At 50.2% G+C, this 17,695-nt stretch overlaps 1 protein-coding gene across 2 annotated transcripts in view; it reads left to right on the top strand.

Moving 5' to 3' along the window:
• LOC116951066 (regulating synaptic membrane exocytosis protein 4-like) overlaps positions 1-17,695 on the top strand; it is an 85,889-nt gene that overhangs the window by 58,348 nt on the left and 9,846 nt on the right. Inside the window, exons 1-5 of one of the 2 annotated variants that reach the window (XM_032969452.2) lie at positions 539-1,491; positions 10,282-10,420; positions 11,638-11,750; positions 16,739-16,840; positions 17,473-17,612. In XM_032969452.2, coding sequence (XP_032825343.1) covers positions 1,350-1,491; positions 10,282-10,420; positions 11,638-11,750; positions 16,739-16,840; positions 17,473-17,612 — 636 coding nt within the window. In that variant the 5' untranslated portion in view covers positions 539-1,349. Of the gene's footprint in view, positions 1-538; positions 1,492-10,281; positions 10,421-11,637; positions 11,751-16,738; positions 16,841-17,472; positions 17,613-17,695 lie in introns of those variants that run through there. The other variant, XM_032969439.2, reaches the window with a different exon arrangement.

Below are 17,695 nucleotides of genomic sequence, written 5' to 3'. Positions count from 1 at the left end.
GACTATACAGATATTTGCTGCATGAAAAACACACGTTTTTTGTCATTATTATTCTAAGAGCTGGAATTGAGGCAAGAAAATACACATTTAATGGGACTCAGTCATCGTTTATCGGGCTGACACCGAGAGCCCAATTTGACATCTCGACCAATTAGCCGAGACGCCTCGCCACGGCAAAGTGACCGATCGTTAGCGACAGAAAGGCGTCACAAATTAACTGGGAATCAGGCCCCAATGTACGTGCGCGTTAATCAGTGCACGGTCCCTGCAAGCTTGGATACGGGTCCATGTCTACGTAAATGTCGTGCCGGCAACATCCCACTCTTTGAGCCTTTGTCACGGCGAGCAATTGGCTTTGTCTGGGCGCGTTTCGCCCGAGCCACTTTAATGGGATTGGACGGGCGGTGGCTCGTGGCTTTGGCGGGCACGAGGAGTGGAGGCGGGGGGGGGAGAAGCGGAGAGAAGCGGAGTGAAGCGGAGGGGACCGGGGAGGAGGCTGGATTCTGAAGGAGGAGAGGGGGGTAGGGAGGGGCGCACAGGCTGCGAGCTGTCCATGGCATTAGAGATGCGGGAGCACGTGCCGCGTGCCGGGGCGCTCGCACGCGCACGCACGGCCCCGTCGGCCAATCGGCGCGCGTCGCCGTGGCAACAGAGAGTGAGGATGCGGCGCGGAGCCGGTCCACGCCGAGGATGATGCGCAGAGGAGCCGAGCAAGCGAAGAGAGTCCGGAGGAGACGCCACAGCGTGGCCGTGGCTCAGGCAGAGGACTCGCGGGGCAAGCCGGGCAGGCGAGACGAAGCGCGACTGCTGAGAGTGACAGCGGTGGTCACCGATGTGTTTGTTATGACAAGCGCCTTCCTTGCTTGAATGCGAAGCCGCTCGTCCTGCCGTCAATAATTATTGCAGCGGTTGTTCCAGTCATTATCTCTCTGTGAGCTCGGAGAATGTCGGTGTTTGTTTCTATGATGCGGTGGATGGGCTCGTGAGTTCCCGTACTTCGCATCAAGATTCTTTTGGATTTATTTGTTTTTACTCACGGCAGTGAAAGCCTCAAAAGTTTTGTCTTCCGATTTTGCCGCTAGAAAATTTGTGATCCTCTTGAGAGGGTAGCCCTGGGATAGTTTGAAGCAAGTTCATCGCAAGAAGAGGTTCAGAAACAATATCCCAAGAGGGCAAAAACAATGCTTGGACTTTTGAGATCAAGTCAATCTCCACCGTGACACATCTCTACCCAGCTGGCTCCAACCGTCCGAGCCCATCGCTTATCCCCGCCCACTACTCCAGATCGATCACGGCCACTGCTGAACTCCGTTGTTCTCCGGGCACCGCGACGTTCAGGGCGAGTTGCGATGGGGAAGCCAGAGGCGGGCGGCGCGCCCGGCCTGGGGTTCCGCGTGCCTCGCTCCCAGAGCAAGAGCAGCCTCTCCGCCTCTCTGGAGGCCCTGGCCAGCTACCTGCCCTGCATGGGAGGGACCGAGAGCGGCGAGGGAGGTACGGCTGGACGATCGCACGCTTGCAGCCGCTGCAGCTGTGAGAGTGGCCGGCGACTCGCACTCACCGCACCAACATCTACGTCTCAACACATACGCACACGTGGATATACTTAGGGATATTCGCACAGAGTCTCAGACTATACTTGCTCATACAAAGGTGCTAATATGTACCACACGGCAAAGATCCCTCCAATAGCCTTAACCAACTTTTGGGGCAAGTGCTGTTCGCGAGCAGCACTGATGAAGGCCGCTACGGTACACGAGGGGGTGGGTGGCCAGCACCACGCCCCACCGCCTTTGTCTCCCCAGTAGCAGTGTTTACACACCGCACCAGGTACTCATTTGAGGCTGAGTCGACCTATGGTATGCCCAGAACCGGTTTAGTTAATCGTCACTAGTGTTGGCGGTGAGCAGGAATCGAACTCGGGTCGTCGAGTTCGTTGCGCAGATGCACAGCTATACACACACATACATGTCCAAAGATGCCCCTACACGCTCATACGTGCAAACATGCTTGAACATGCATGCAACACTCGCACACACACACAAGACTCCCGTGTGTATGCATGCACGCACGCACGCTCACGTGCAAGTAAAACGCGCGCACACATGCACACACGCAGGCATGAAAACAACGACAAGCAGACACGAAGGACCCAATGCAATGCTCATTTCAAGTTAAACTGATCAGCACGGAAATCTATGGAGCCACTTTCTCGAGGCTTGCGGTGAGAGCGAGGCTGAGGTCAGTGACCAGGAGGATCTCTGAGACCCCATTAGGACGATGACTCCTGTGAATGAGAGCCACCTTCAAGGCAGTGTTGACATGCTCATGTTCTGGTATTGCTACCTTCACTGTAATATTCAGTAACCGCACTTGATTTCTAACGTTTTAGTTCAGTATGTGATTTACCGAACGAGATGTATCGCTTTAAGTTATGTTTGACATATGATGAAACACATATTATGTGCATGGCCCGTTCGCACAAAGACTTCCTGGCATAAATATGTACCGTGTAGCCTACATAGACTGGTGGGGCAAGGGCTGTTCGTGAGTATCCTTGAGACGAAGGTGGCACACGAGGAGATGGGGACCCAGCCGCCATGCCGGCCGGCCTTCATTCCCCCCGTGATGTTATTCACGCACCCCTTCAGGCGCTATTTAGAGGCTCAGTTGACCTAGGGGAGGTCCACGACCGGATTCAGCTGTGTGCCCTTGGTGTTGGCTGCGGTCCAAACTCGGGGCAACCGGGTTGTAGCGCAGCCCGCGAACCGCTACGGTACTGCGATACACGAACACGCACACACACAGACGCACAGACGCACACGTGCACCCACCCCACGTGAATCTCCGATGGAGGTGACGTAGTTGATTAGGTTTAATTCACTGATCACCGGGTACATTTGTTTTCATTATGCTGCTTTCAATGTAGCATTTGAACCCCGTTCCTAAGAATTGCAGTCTCGTGCTATAGGGGATGTTGAGTGTTCACGCATAGTGGATATGTGTTTCATTTTGAGATTGTATAGAGTTCCAGGACGTCAATAGCATTTAGCAGGATTGTGTTGCAAGATATTGACTCCGAAGTTATAATGACAATTGTATCTCCAAGTAATGATCACAACATTTCACCGTGCTCTTCATTAACACTGCCTTATCCATGTTTTTGTCATTATGATTTCTGTTTGTGGACCACTGCCAATGCAGTGCCTTTATTTTTCATCCAATTAATTTGTGTTTACGGAATTCAAACAGGTAGAAGCAGCCTTAGCTAAGATGTATAATAAAAGCAAGTTAATAAGATGATAAAAAACCTGTTTCATATTCGTACAAATATATATTAATGTTGTGTTCGATATCCGTTTAGTTGTGCCATCTGCTGGAGAACAGATACGCGGCTCCGCGAGACTCGGGCAATCGCTCTCGAAGCAGCTCCTCCGAGCTCGTTAACCTCTAATGGAACCCTCCGGCGCTGCATCAATGATTGTTTTTGTTCCAGATAAAAAAAAACGCTGAGCCCAATGCACAGCGCACTGTGCCCATGGCCACTGACACGCGGGCGCGCGGCGTCCGCTCTGTTGCCAGCGACTCGTGCTGGGATTTATTTCGCTTCTGATCACCGCGAATGCAAGGCAATTCGCGTCAATGTTGCAGCTGTGATTCTGCGGGTTTCAACGAAACATTCCCCACCCTCTTGGCGATGTGATCCAAACACCAATGGAGATTGAGTATTTCAGGATTTCTCAGTTTTTTGTATATCTCAATAAAGGCTTGGTAATTGATTTCATAACACCACACAGCCTTTGAATGGTGTTTACGTTTTACGATTACAATAGCTATGACCTTAATTAAATGTGGTGGCGCTGCGTAATGTTTGCTGATTCAAAATTTCGCATCGAATCTGGGCACGCTGGAAGTACATTACAATGATTGGTACAAAGGGGGCATTTAAATTCCAGTGGCATTCGTCGTCCGCAGCAATGTAAACCAAACATTGCCTCTTGCCAACAGCTCGTTTGCAGCTTTAATTCATGTCGACAAACATTATTTAAATATTTCCAAAGTTGCATTTTATTTAATACACACTCAACGAAACGAGTGAGAGACGTTTTGGGCACATTCTTATTGAAAGGCGGAAGATCATTCTGAAATCAAGGGCAGATTGTCACGTGATACGAAACATGGAATGCTGAGTTATTTCATTATTTCAATGTCTGTGTCACAGACCCCGTTAGTGGCGGTTGTGCAATGAACTGACCCAGATATGAGACCGAGCAGGGGCCGTGCATGACGATGGCACTGCCTCTGGTGGCAGCTTGCGCTCACTCCCCACCTCCAACGTGGGAGCCACTCTGTCAAGAGATGCACAGATTGTTAAGCACGTGACGATGCATCAATTCACTAATTAAAATATATTTTCTTACACTCACAATTCAAGCAATTAATCTCACGTTGCAGAACATCGATTATTTACAATTTATGTGAATTGTACGCTAATGTTGCTATTAGGCTAATGGAGCAGACAAAACCGCCTCAATGAGATGAGATAGCAAAGTCGACAAAACATTGATTCTTGACTTGAATTGTAACCCTGAATTGCGACAATTCATGGAAGCCATTAAATGTCTCCAAATGTAGATGTTTGACTATGGAAAAGCTGCCAGTAGGGGGTCCCCTGGGCAAAAAAACCCCTGCATTCTGATACGTTTTCGTACGGTAAATAATTGCAAGTCGCCAAGTACGATTGCATTCTATAAACAAACTGTTTACAACGGGCTGAAGCTCGATACGATGACCTAGTAGGGACGTTATTACAATGAAGGGACGATCAGAAATGATATCTTGTATAGCCCAGCAACATCTGCCATCATAATTCACATGCAGGCTGCTCGTGACGCGTGAATCCCGCGTGTGCACACGAGTGGCAGGTGGCGTCAACCTGACGGCCTGTAGTCACCCCCATCGTCAACCTGACGGCCTGTAGTCACCCCCAACGTCAACCCGACTGTAGTCACCCCCAACGTCAACCTGACTCCCTACAGTCACCCCCAACGTCAACCTGACTGTCTGTAGTCACCCCCAACGTCAACCTGCCTGTCTGTAGTCACCCCCAACGTCAACCTGCCTGTCTGTAGTCACCCCCAACGTCAACCTAACTACCTGTAGTCACCCCCAACGTCAACTTGACTGCCTGTAGTCACCCCCAACGTCAACCTGACTGTAGTCACCCCCAACGTCAACCTGACTGCCTGTAGTCACCCCAACGTCAACCTTACTCCCTGTAGTCACCCCCAACGTCAACCTGACTGCCTGTAGTCACCCCCAACGTCAACCTGACGGCCTGTAGTCACCCCCAACGTCAACCTGACTGTCTGTAGTCACCCCCAACGTCAACCTGACGGCCTGTAGTCACCCCCAACGTCAACCTGACGGCCTGTAGTCACCCCCAACGTCAAACTTACTCCCTGCAGTCACCCCCAACGTCAACCTGACGGCCTGTAGTCACCCCCAACGTCAACCTGACTGCCTGTAGTCACCCCCAACGTCAACCTGACGGCCTGTAGTCACCCCCAACGTCAACCTGACGGCCTGTAGTCACCCCCAACGTCATGAGAAGTGTATTTTGAGCGACGCAGTGTTTGTGCACCACGTGCTGAGAGGATCATGTTGATGTTGTTGTTGTTGTGGCTCTCAATGAGGATGAACCAAGACACAGATACTGTACAGGCTTTTTGTTTATATGACGATGGCCTCTGCTGAGTTAAACGGGCAGGTTTTGAAAAATACGTCATTGTAGTACTCACTGGTGAATTTACGAGGAAAAAACAGCGTACCGGATGCAATAACAGATGACTAATTTATATTCAATTTTCATTTGCCCTTTTGAATTGTGTCCACTCCAGTAACAAAGCAGCTTAACTCGTCTGCGACCAAAATATAATTCCTCATAATTCCAAGAGTTGTACTTTAACAAAGCCACTTGAACGTAAGCTTCGGGCCTTTGAGCACGCGCAGGGTCCTAGGGATTTCAATGCAAAGGATAGGGTAAGCGACTCAGGCGAGTGGCAGTAAAGCTTTGTAGAGAGAAATCAGTGACCAGGGCGAAGACTTAAAGCCAGACGCCGGTGGTGATGCTGTGACTGCAAGAGCGGCCCTTGGCAGTCGAGTCCACATTTCAATACATCACTAGTCGTATGATGATTTGAGAAATTGTTTTTCACCTGTTCCATGAGCGTGCACAGTCACTCGCTCCGATTGATGCGGTTCTCACCCTCCGCGTTAGGCCATTCTTCTGGACTAAAACTCACATTTTTGAAAGGGGATTTTTTTTGACAGATTTATTTTGTATATCACTCATTCTCTGTACACCTGTTGGTTCTTGAGTTGTAAGTGCAATGACAAACGTCTCTCGGTAAATCCCAAGTGATACGAAGCCGTTAGTGCAAGTATGTATGTATGTATGTTGAACTTCTTTCGCACCGTACGTAGCGTGGTCGAGGTAAAGGCGCAGCCCTGCAATGTCTTGCTCGTACCAAGGCCGGCGGAAGGGTGCTCTAGAGAGCCCCTGTAGAGACGGTGTCCCACGCTGGCCAGACATCTTGAGCGAGGTGCGAGTACCCACACTTTACCCCACCACACACGGTCTGCCGATCGACTAACAGTGGTGCACCCATTTATACTTGTGAGTGGACATGGGTGGTGGTGGTGGTAGATTTAAGGAAATTGCTCCCTTGCTTTAGCAGCCCCACCAGGAGACCAAAGTGGTGACCTGCGTGTGTTGCAGCGTCCGCTGTGCAAACCATTCCACAGGCGGCGACACCAATGATTCGTCGACAAATGTGGAAGCGATAGCTTCGTAATGAATGATGAATATCGATCGACATCCATACCAGCGAAGCGGAGCAGGCTGCGAGCTGCGGTGGCTCCATGGCGCGTGCCCCGTGGACTCCGCCCGCTGTGTCGCGCTCTCACGGAGCGCCCATCCGAGCCCTTGCCAGCGTTTGTCACCGATGAAGATGCGATGCGATGTTGGGATGATGAGCATTTGTCTCTGGAGCACCTCGCCAAGCGATCCTGTTGACCTGATTGGATCGGGAATCCAATTTATAAAGGAGTCCTCTTGGGATCTTTGGGTTACGACTGTTAACAGAAAATTCGCAAAATTAAAAAAAAACACAATTGTTCAGCGTTTGGTTTTAATTAACATACGACGAGAGATGAGTCTCAATTGCTAATGCTGTCATTTATCGCTGTAAAATTGTCATTGACCCTTTTATTGAGGCGCTAGCTTGGGAAGGGTTCATCTCGTGACAACGGCTTTGTCCAAAGTGATGTCTCTCATCTGACGGCATCAACACAGAACTGTGCATTGTGCACAGATGATAATATGGCAGCGATCACCATCATCGTCATGAGCCGTGGTCAATCCACTGCTGGATGAAGAGCTCCCCCTGCCATTGCCATTTCTCACGACGCTGCGATGTTAATAATCCACCGTGCACACGAGCTGATTTCATTGCTCCATATCCTCGGGATACAATAGCGGCCGGACATGTGCCTGGCCAGAACACTCTCGTGTGTGCTGGCTTGGCTACATACTGTAGGTGCTCACTACAGCACTTGCCCCAACAGCCAGTATGGCGCTACGGGGGATCTCTGTCTTTGAGTGGGACTGTGTACATGTGCTCACAGTGTTGGGGCAGTGGTTAATGCACTGCACGGTGAACTTCGTGACCCCAGTGTTATTCACGGCCATGGATAACATCACTGGCAAGGGTTATCCCAATATATCCTGGGCCTCCCCTAGGTTAACTTGGCCTTAAATGAGTAAATGAGTAGCTGGTGTAGTAGTGTAACGGTTATAACACGAGTTCCATCTTCCAGCGTGACAGTTTAAACAATGGGATCCTGCTGCCTCCGTCTACCCAGACATCTGGTCAGTGCGAAAAGGCAGGAAACAAACATCGAGAGTAGCTCTCTCGAGCAGCCCCTAGTGGGGGCCCTTCCGCCATCAGTGACGTGAGCCCATCACTTGCAGGACTGCGCCTTGACCTCCACCACCTTCACTAACGGCATCGTACCACTCCTGGACTAACCGAGAGACGTTTGCCATTCCACTTACAACTCAAGAATCAATAGTTGTACAAGAATGGACCAAGGTAACATTCGTGGGTGCACCTTCACCATTACTTTTACATATTTATAGGGCTGTTGGGTGTGGCGGCCGAGGAGGAGCAGGATCCCGGTCATGATGTGGGATCTCTACGGTACGGGTTGCACGCATGGCAGTAATTGGCCTGGTGTGGTCACCCAGTGGCCTCTGCTGGCCTTGTCCGTGCCAGAGGGCCCGTGCTGTCGGACTCGGAAGGATTCGTTTGGTGGAATAACAATCACGCGCATGGAGTTATCTCGGCGTTCATGGGCAGCGTTCATGGGCAGCGTTTACGGTCATCGGCGGAGCTGCCAGTATCAGCTGAAGCCCGTTCGTGCCCTCTACTTTCGTACAGACGCCGGTTAGGGACTGCTGCTCTCTGATTGTGATGATTGCTGGTCCCTGTGATGACTGCGGGTCTCTGATTGCAATGACCACGGGTTTGCGAGCTTTTTTGTCTAGCTTCTGTCCCATCGTTCTCATCAGCTGTGTGTACGCTAATAGCAAATGATGTGCTGAAACAACTACCGTCAGTGCTTTTATTATTCCAAAACACCAGGGGGATATTTTGATGGAAAGTGCGTGTGGAATTGTGGCGAGCAAGTTGATCAATGTCTGCAACCTCCCCCAGCTAAATTCTCTACAGCGGTCAGAGATTAAAGCATCAATCAATCAAAACGTTATTTATACATTCCCTTTAATATGACAGATCACAGGGCACTAATTTAACGTCGCGCATCTCTGTGTGTGTGTGCGATTTATAAATGTGTCTGTTTGCTCCACAATACAACTCGGATTTATGTAACATCCGAATGCAACCTATCTCAAAGACGCTGTACAAAACAGTGGGAAGTGTGCGTGGCGGGGAAACACGGAGAGCCATCATTTCTGCTGATGTAAAATTTTTGTGCATGAGATAGGCATAGTTCATGGAGAGCGGGAAGGTCTTTAGCCTGGACTAGAAGGGGGCCAGCCAGTCCAGAGCATTGGGCAGCTGGGGAATGGAGTTTCAAACTCACGATGGCAGCAGAGGAGACGGAGCGACACGCCACGGAACAGAGAAGTTGAGAAGCTCAGAGAAGTTGAGCTGTTATCTTTTAGGACAGTGCCCGTATTCATCGTCAGCTGCAGAGCTGCCAGGGTCGTAGACAACAGAGATGGATCGATGAGATCAGCGGAGGTGCAGGAGAGAGGTGGATTGAGACATTGGCACGACCAAGAGGGATGGTGGCAGCGTGGGGAGACCTTTATCCAGCAGTGGATACACTGGATGATGGTGATGATGATGATTTAAAGCATCAGAAGGCTTGTCAGTTCAAATTCAGGTCAGGGGCTGTCTAAGCCCATCATCCCTCAGGGATCAATAACATAGGCACCACTCTGTTGGAAACTGCCAGTGGTCATCCTTCAGTAACGAGCAGTACATCAATGCTCATTTGAGCATGGAGACACTTTGATATTTCATTAATGAGTGACAGTGGCAATTGGAACAATCGGCTTCTCATCTCTAGGCAAAATGGCTCGGTGGCATCTCTGCACGAGGTACCCCGCCTGCCCCACGCGTTCACAAGCCCCCCTCCCGTGCCACCCTCCACCCCGAGTGCCACAGTCTCAGCACCGCTCGGCCAGGCACGGGAGGGCCGCAGGTCGTCGATAATTAGGAGGGATGTGCTCCACATTTTTCGAACGATCTGAAGAAGAAAAAAATCCCCCAAAATTGGGTCTAGATATGAAATTTCCGTTGCTCCCAAAACATTTTTGGCTTCGGATAGAAGTCAATCCAATTACATTTTCTTGATCAAAAACTCAACCCTATTTTGGGTGCAATGTCCATGCTCACAGGCACTGGTTAATGCGCTTTTAAACAGCGGCTCTCTTGACATCATTGTCCCTAGCAACGATCTGTCTGCTCTATGACTTCTAAGTACAATACAACGCCCTTCTGCGTCGCGACCTCCATCCGCGTGCGGTGTTCGTTCATCTCCAACGAGGCCGCCGCAGCAGCGGCCTCCTCCATCCGCGCCACGTGTCCCCTCCGGGGTTCATCGCCCCTAACGGCATCCGCAAATCTCTCCCGTCTCCCGCTTCCCCACTCTCCCCGTCTCCCCGCTGTCCCCGCTTGCCCGCTACGCCAGGCGGGAAGAAGCTGCGGAGCACCGTGCAGAGGAGCACGGAGACCGGCATGGCGGCCGAGATGCGCAACCTGCAGATGGGGCGGCAGGCGTCGCGCGAGTCCACGGACGACAGCATGAAGAGCTACATGTCGGAGGGGAAGTGAGTGGGGGAGAGCGTGGGGGGAGAGCGTGGGTGTGTGGAGGCGAGCGTGGGGGACGTGGGTGTGTGGGGGAGAGCATGGGGGGAGAGCGTGGGTGTGTGGAGGAGAGCGTGGGGGACGTGGGTGTGTGGGGGAGAGCGTGGGGGGAGAGCGTGGGGGACATGGGTGTGTGGGGGAGAGCGTGGGGAAGCGCGTGGGGGGAGAGCGTGGGGGGAGAGCGTGGGTGTGTGGAGGAGAGCGTGGGGCGCGCAGTGGCAGGGAGAGGAGACTCAAGTTGACGTTTGTCTTAGGGGTTAGCGTTTGAGTTAGGGTTTGGGTTTGAGTTAGGGTAAGGTTTTGGGTTTGAGTTAGGGTAAGGGTTTGGGTTTGAGTTAGGGTAAGGGTTTGGGTTAGGGGTTAAGAGTTTGCACCGTGAGTGGTGTGATGGATTTTTACAACTTTGTTTAGCGATTTGATTTGGAAATGGATTATTTATTTGTCCATTGCAGGCAAGTCTAGTCTCCCGTGGCTGCATTGTTTATGTGAACCACTCACACTGCAAAGAAAACACGTTTGTCAAAACACGGCCCTGACACGAACGAAACATTGATAGGCGAACTTCGCTCTGCTACGAAGGAACATCGGTACCACTGCCAACGCCGTGTCACAATTTTATTTGTTCAGTTAAAATGTGGACACATTTCGTGAATTTGATTCTCAAATGCACAGCTTTATTTGATGAGTCAGTGCATCGTGCCCCCTGGAAGGGCAGCTATTTTATTAGTGGCACGCAGAGTCCCACAGTGAATAAAGTGAGGCATAGAGGGAGGGGAGGGGGTGATGATGGTGGTGATGAGAGGGACGCAGGAGGAGTAGAGCCGAGTGTGACACAAGCGGATAGATTCCAAAGCTGAACTGTGCAGGAGCCGAGCTGGGAGACTGGGAATTAAATGTTTTGAGGGCAGCTGGAGGGAGGGCGACAGAGCTGAGGGTGAGAGTGGAGCAGCAGTGAAGGCGAGCGTGCCGTCTGCAGCCCGCTGCTGCCTGCAGGCTTCCCCACGCCGTGTCAGTTATTTGACCATACTTCACCACACCGGTCATTCGTTAATTGCTATTTCAAACAAAACATATGTACAGTTTTTCGTTGAGCGCTCACTGCCTACAACATACACCGCACCTCGTGGGCACTTCGCAGTCGCCATGGCACGTGACCCCTCGCTGTGGCGCCCTCTTGCAGCCTCGTGTTCCCGGGCCTGCGGTTTGGGCCCGACAGCCAGTTCAGCGACTTCCTGGACGGGCTGGGCCCTGCTCAGATGGTCGGGCGGCAGACCCTGGCGACGCCATCTGTTGGTGAGGAACTTGATTGGGTGATACCGGCCGGGTCCCCGAGTGCAGTGTACTTCATTCCAAGGCCCTCGTGCCACTGGGGGCCCCAGGTGGTCTCTAGTGCGGCCCCCCTCAACACACAAATGCGAGAACACCACCCCATCATCATCGTGCTGCTGCTGTCAAACCCAATGGTTTCAAATGTGTGGCGGCCATCACACTGGTGGTGTCTTATCGGCGAAAGTGGCCTCCCTCTAGGGCAAAAGAACTCTGCCCTAGTGGGTCAGCATCATGGCCTGCGTCACGGGCCCCCTGTGTGGGGCTGGACACGGTGAAGAGTGCACCAGTAAATGAGAAGGTTCCATCCTCACAGGAGCACGCTTCCACCTGCCCCTGGAGAGTGTAAATCAAGTGCCACGTTAAGAAATCTAAACGTTGGCCTATCTCCTGGATAGACTGTCCCCCCCACCCCACCATGGGAATGTGGAATTTACACCACTGGCTCAGGGTCGCTGGTGATGAATGACCTCTGGCCGCAATGTGTGTTTCAGCATGAACACATCTTTGATTTTAAGATGGCTGGATTTATGAAAAGTTACATTTGTATTGTTATCTCGCAAGAGCATGAGAGAGACGGCGATGGCTTGAGGAGTCCTTCATCCAGCGGTGGATTGATCATGGCCACGTGTGTTCACGTGGCAATATAACATTTCGGAGAGCTGCAGGTGGCTCCGAACATGCATTTACCTGCAGGAGGCTTAGTGCTGATGCATGGCCTAAGGCACACCACGTGGCACCAGGAGTCACCGTATTGATTGTCTCCTGGCCTACCTATGGCATAAACCAGAGCAATTTTGCCGGGTGACTCAGACACATAGCAGTGAGCCAGCAGAGCTGTTGCGTCAAAAGCCATTTCATGACCTTGAAAGCGTTAACGAACGATTCCCTTTGAGACCGCAGGTGGATTGACACGAAACACTCCTCGATAAACAACGCACGCGGCTCTCATTTATTGCGTTTTTACATCCAACTTAAACTGCTGATATGGAAGGAACGCAAAGACATTTGTCATCCACTGTCAACAGTTACACTGGCAAAAAGTAGGCCATCGCCGCCGCCAGTAATTTATGCGAGGTTTCTCGTCTCTGCGTGTGGAACCCTGCGGGAGCCCTGCCTCGTACACGCGTTGAATGTTCAAGCTGTCCTTCCCTGACTCCTTCCCTCGGAGGGTGAACAGCAGCACCCTTACCGGCAGATTAGGGTAAACACACTCACACAGGGGGAAGGGGCACAACAACAAAGACAAAGGTCCCCCGTATAGCCTCAACGGACTTTTGGGGCAAGTGCTGTTAGCGAGTAGCGCCTATGAAGGCCGGCACGGTACACGATAAGGTGGGTGGCCTGCACCACGCCCGACCGCCTTTGTCTCTCGAGTGGCGATGTTTACTACACACCGCAACCAGATGCTGCTCACTTGAGGCTGAGTGCTTTCCCTCAACAACCCTCACTCAGAGCCACTCCTCCTGGCTCTGCACGTTGCATTAACACTTTTAACCTCCATTGTACGCACAGCACGCATCCCAAAGAGACCACTGAGGGATGACCACTTTATTTGTTGTTGTTGTTGTGAATGTGCTTTCATTATACGCGGTGTAGGGTGATTTGCATTTACAATGTACACGGTCGTGTAGTCGCGTGCCAGGTGTGTTTACCAGTGAGGCGGTCTGTACAGCATCAGGTCGTTCGTTTCCCATGGCCTGATAGTCACCACAGTACACGACTTGGTTTCTAATGGACATGACATTTGTCAAACTAGATTCGAAGCTTTCGTGACTGCAGGAATTTCTCTTTGGTTCTTTCGGTAAAGTAACGTAGAAAATAAAATCAAAGAATAATAGAATACGACGTTTCGGTTGCAACACAAGCAGCCATCATCAGGTAAGAATGAATGATAAAACACAGACACGGAAACAACATATGCTGACACACATGCAGAGACACAGCGTGTGTCTCGCTCGGTGTGTCTCTGCAACATATGCAGACACACGTGCAGAGACACAGCGTGTGTCTCGCTCGGTGTGTCTCTGCAACATAGGCAGACACACATGCAGAGACACAGCGTGTGTCTCGTGCGGTGTGTCTCTGCAAGTGTGTCTGCTTATGTTGTTTCCGTGTCTGTGTTTAATCATTCATTCTTACCTGATGATGGCTGCTCGTATTATTTGATTTTATTTTCTACGTGACTTTACCGAAAGAACCAAAGAGTAATTACTTTTGTCGTTGCATAACTGTGTCCTTGCCATTCTTGGTTCACTTTCATCTGTGTAGGGCAGATGGAGGAGGTGTGTGTCGGGGAGGCTAGGGGAGGCTACAGAACGCTGTCAGACTACACTCTTGATGGCAGCCTCAATAACCCGTGGCGCTGAACCTTCCAGAGAGCTGCTCAGCTCAGTAAGCACCATTTGTTCTTGTAGGCCACTGGAGTAACACTTTTGGTATGGCTCACAATTGCAACAGAGATGAGCCTCCTTCACCACTTGACTGTTTTTTTGTAGATCGCTGCAGTTTATGGTACTAACTGCAGCGCTTTGCTTTAAAGTCCTGCGTGTTCAATCCATGTATTGCCACATTAATGTTAATTGCAAACCGCTGCCAATTGAGAAGCACACCGCATGATTGGCGAGATTGCTGACTGGCGGAGGGGAGTGCTCGTGCCGTGGTGGGTGCATTGTGCTCTTGGGTCGATGGCCTCAATTTGATTCTTAACCCCGAGCTCGCCTGTGCAGCGAGTGATATCTAAACCAGCCTCGACCCCCACTGACCATCCCGGTGAAGTATGGTCAACCAACTGAAAGGGAGAAGCCTTCACCCAGCAGTGATTTGACAAGGGCCAGTAGCTTTTTTTTATTATCATTACCTGCTGTGCCAAACGTATATAACAGACGTGCTGACATTTTGGCAACTCTTCTGCACACGTTGTACATTCTTTAGCATGTAATAAACAACTGCGAGACAGCGGAGGATTAGGAAATGAACTCCAGTGGTGGCCACGCCACTGCCGGGAAGCGAAGTTTAAAATATTCTGTCTTGTATTTCACACTGAATCACACCACACTGAGAATCAGTTTTGGTTAAACTGAGATTTGAGTTAGCAGTAGTTGCCAGGGAAATATATAATAAAGGAATTACTCTTTATAGGTAATAAATATAAAGGTGCGGCCCTGAAATTGATTGGTCATTCGACTGCTGACAGAAGGGTCTCCACTAGACATAATTATGGAGGGTATTTGGCCTACTCTTCCACGTTGACCAGACAGGCTGTAAGAGGTGGTTGTACCAACACATTACTCCGCCACAGCTATTTATTAATCTCTAATTTGAAACTGAGAATCTATTTGATATGTTTTTAGTTTTTACTGCAGTCCAGTCGTTCGAGGTTGAAATGTGCTAAGTGGAAATGCCAGCCATGGCTTGGGGTTTTTGTTGACTTTGTGCTATTATCAAACGTCGTCGTTAATTGCTGAATTATCTCTCTGCCGGACGACTCTGCTCGCCTGCACGAACTGGCATTCCATCAAAGGCACCGCTTTAATTAAGCGAACCTCCGTACAATTTGTTCTCAAGGTGACACGAAGTGTGACCGCTTGTGTAAGCTGAGGTGGAAACTTTCCCTCAGCCGTCAGCCCATGTCGGTGTAAACTGAGGGGGATTTTTCACTTGAGGTGTTTTAGTTAACTCGTTGATGGTGGTCATCAGCACGACAAATTACTGGAGAACAATCCTTGACGGCACAACCAATAACATGATCACGAAGTGTTTACTTTCCACAGCTCATGTCAAGCATCGCTTGTTTAACTGGGATAGAATTCGGTGTGAATTGGAGACTTTAAGACCACGTCTGAAATTTGAATGAGAGGCTGGAGCTGAGCGTCAGGAGGAAGGATGACAATGTGGTCTGTTGTGAAGCCATCGTGCTGCCCCTTGTCATCACGGTGACTTGGGATGCACTGGGGTCACGATGCACTGCACCCACAATGCCTCTTGACATGAGCTGTGGTACGGGTTAGTTTATCACACGCTCGAGCGTTGTGTCTCACGTGTAAGAGATGCACACACAATATAAAGCAAAAAGTGGTTATGATAGAGACCCATATATTCCCATAGATATCCATAGACTCACACAGGGACGTATAGACTCACACGGAGACATATAGACCCACAGAGGAACAGATTCGCACAAATATGAATGGACTCACTCACACATAAATATACGAGGATGTATGTAACATACAATTGCAAGGGACGTTATCTCAACAAATCGACAGCTTGGCATAAAATTGAGATGGCAGTGTAACCAAAAAAGCAAGAGCGACGCGTTTGTTTGGCCATTACTTACTATAAGGCCTCGTGCAGGCCTTCATTGCATCCGAGGTGGAGAGCGAAATAGCGCACAGTGTCGTGGGGCACGCAAGCCGGTCCTGGGCAGCAGGGATTGGGACACTCTGGACCGGAGGGAAATCCAATAGCGTTATTACGTCCACCTCAGGTAATGACCGCATTGATTGGGCCTTCGATGTTCCTGTGTCAGGGAAATAATAAAACAAATGAATACTAGTAAAAATAAAATATTTATTTGTATTGCCTTAGGATTTCTTATTTGACTATTGAGAAAAGAGAAAAGGTTATATTGGACATTTATGAATAAGTCAAAGCGTGTCCATGGTACAGCGAGCATGGGGTTGTGCTCATCTCTATTCGTGGTCCTGAGCCGGTGGCGGCAATTCCACATTCCTATGGCAGTCAATTCCTCCATAAGACAACCAAAGTGTTACTCAGTTTAACAAACCTATAAGAAGGATCGGCTCAGTTGACTACCAACTAACATTTACATTTTTGACCTTCTGATTGTGAACTGGGCACTTCTTTCCACAGTGACCAACCTGGCAAGATATGTTGTGCGTGCATGCGTTGGCGTTGTGAGATAATCACTGAAAATGTTCTGCTGTGTTCAGGTGACATCCAGGTAGGGATGGTGGACAGGACAGGTCACCTGGAGGTTGAGATCGTCCGAGCGCGAGGACTCAGCGCCAAACGTGGATCCAAATCTCCGCCAGGTGAGAATCAAGCCTGCAGGTGGCTGGGTGACTCGGGGGAGGGGCGGTCAATATCGTGATATATCCTGCTTACAGCCTTGAGCCAGTTGATAAAATTCCACATTCTTACTGCTGTTCACTTCTCCACAAGGTGGTACTCATTTAATCAACCCCAGAGTGTTGATGGGCAATCGTCAACCCCAATTTGAATTCACAACCTCCCGATTGCAAGATTGTGAGATGCTCAGCTGTACCCGCACAGTGGCGAGATGTTAACTACCTCGCCAGGTATACAGGAGGTCGTGGGTTCCATCCCAACCCTGATGTCTGCTGTATATTTTGAGTTTGCATGTTCTCCCTGTGGTCGTGTTGAGTTTTATCTGGGTTCTCCTGTTGTTCCCTCCACATTTAGAATCAATTTGCATTTAGTATATTTGGCTGCCATAAATTCCCACGCGATAAGCCACTTCGTTTGTGGCCAGGTCGCTTCTGAAAACAGCGATACAGCACAGTGGGCTTTACCTGATGAAATAAAAAATAGTTTATAGTTTTTAGACTTGGTTGGCGTACAAACTACTGACGCCTCGATGAGGTGTATCTGCGAGTGGTGCGCTTCTCACGCTCATCGTGGCTTCCCCTTGGCGTGCGCCCAGCGCCGTACGTGAAGCTCTACCTGCTGGAGAGCGGCACCTGCTTGGCCAAGAAGAAAACAAAGGTGGCTCGACGCAGCCTGGACCCCGTTTACCAGCAGCACTTCATCTTCGAGGAGAATCCCCACGGCAAAGTCTTACAGGTGAGCTCAAAGAGAGGCGAAAGTTCATAAAGTCAATAACAATAATAATAACTTAACACATTTTGCTGCGCAGTTTTACCAAA

This window comes from Petromyzon marinus, chromosome 3 (assembly GCF_048934315.1).
Source record: "Petromyzon marinus isolate PM22_M1 ecotype Great Lakes invasive population chromosome 3, UKy_Petmar_22M1.pri1.0, whole genome shotgun sequence".
Taxonomy (NCBI): Eukaryota; Metazoa; Chordata; class Hyperoartia; order Petromyzontiformes; family Petromyzontidae; genus Petromyzon; species Petromyzon marinus.
Note: the sequence above shows the minus strand (reverse complement) of the source record. Positions and strands in the feature narration are given on the sequence as shown.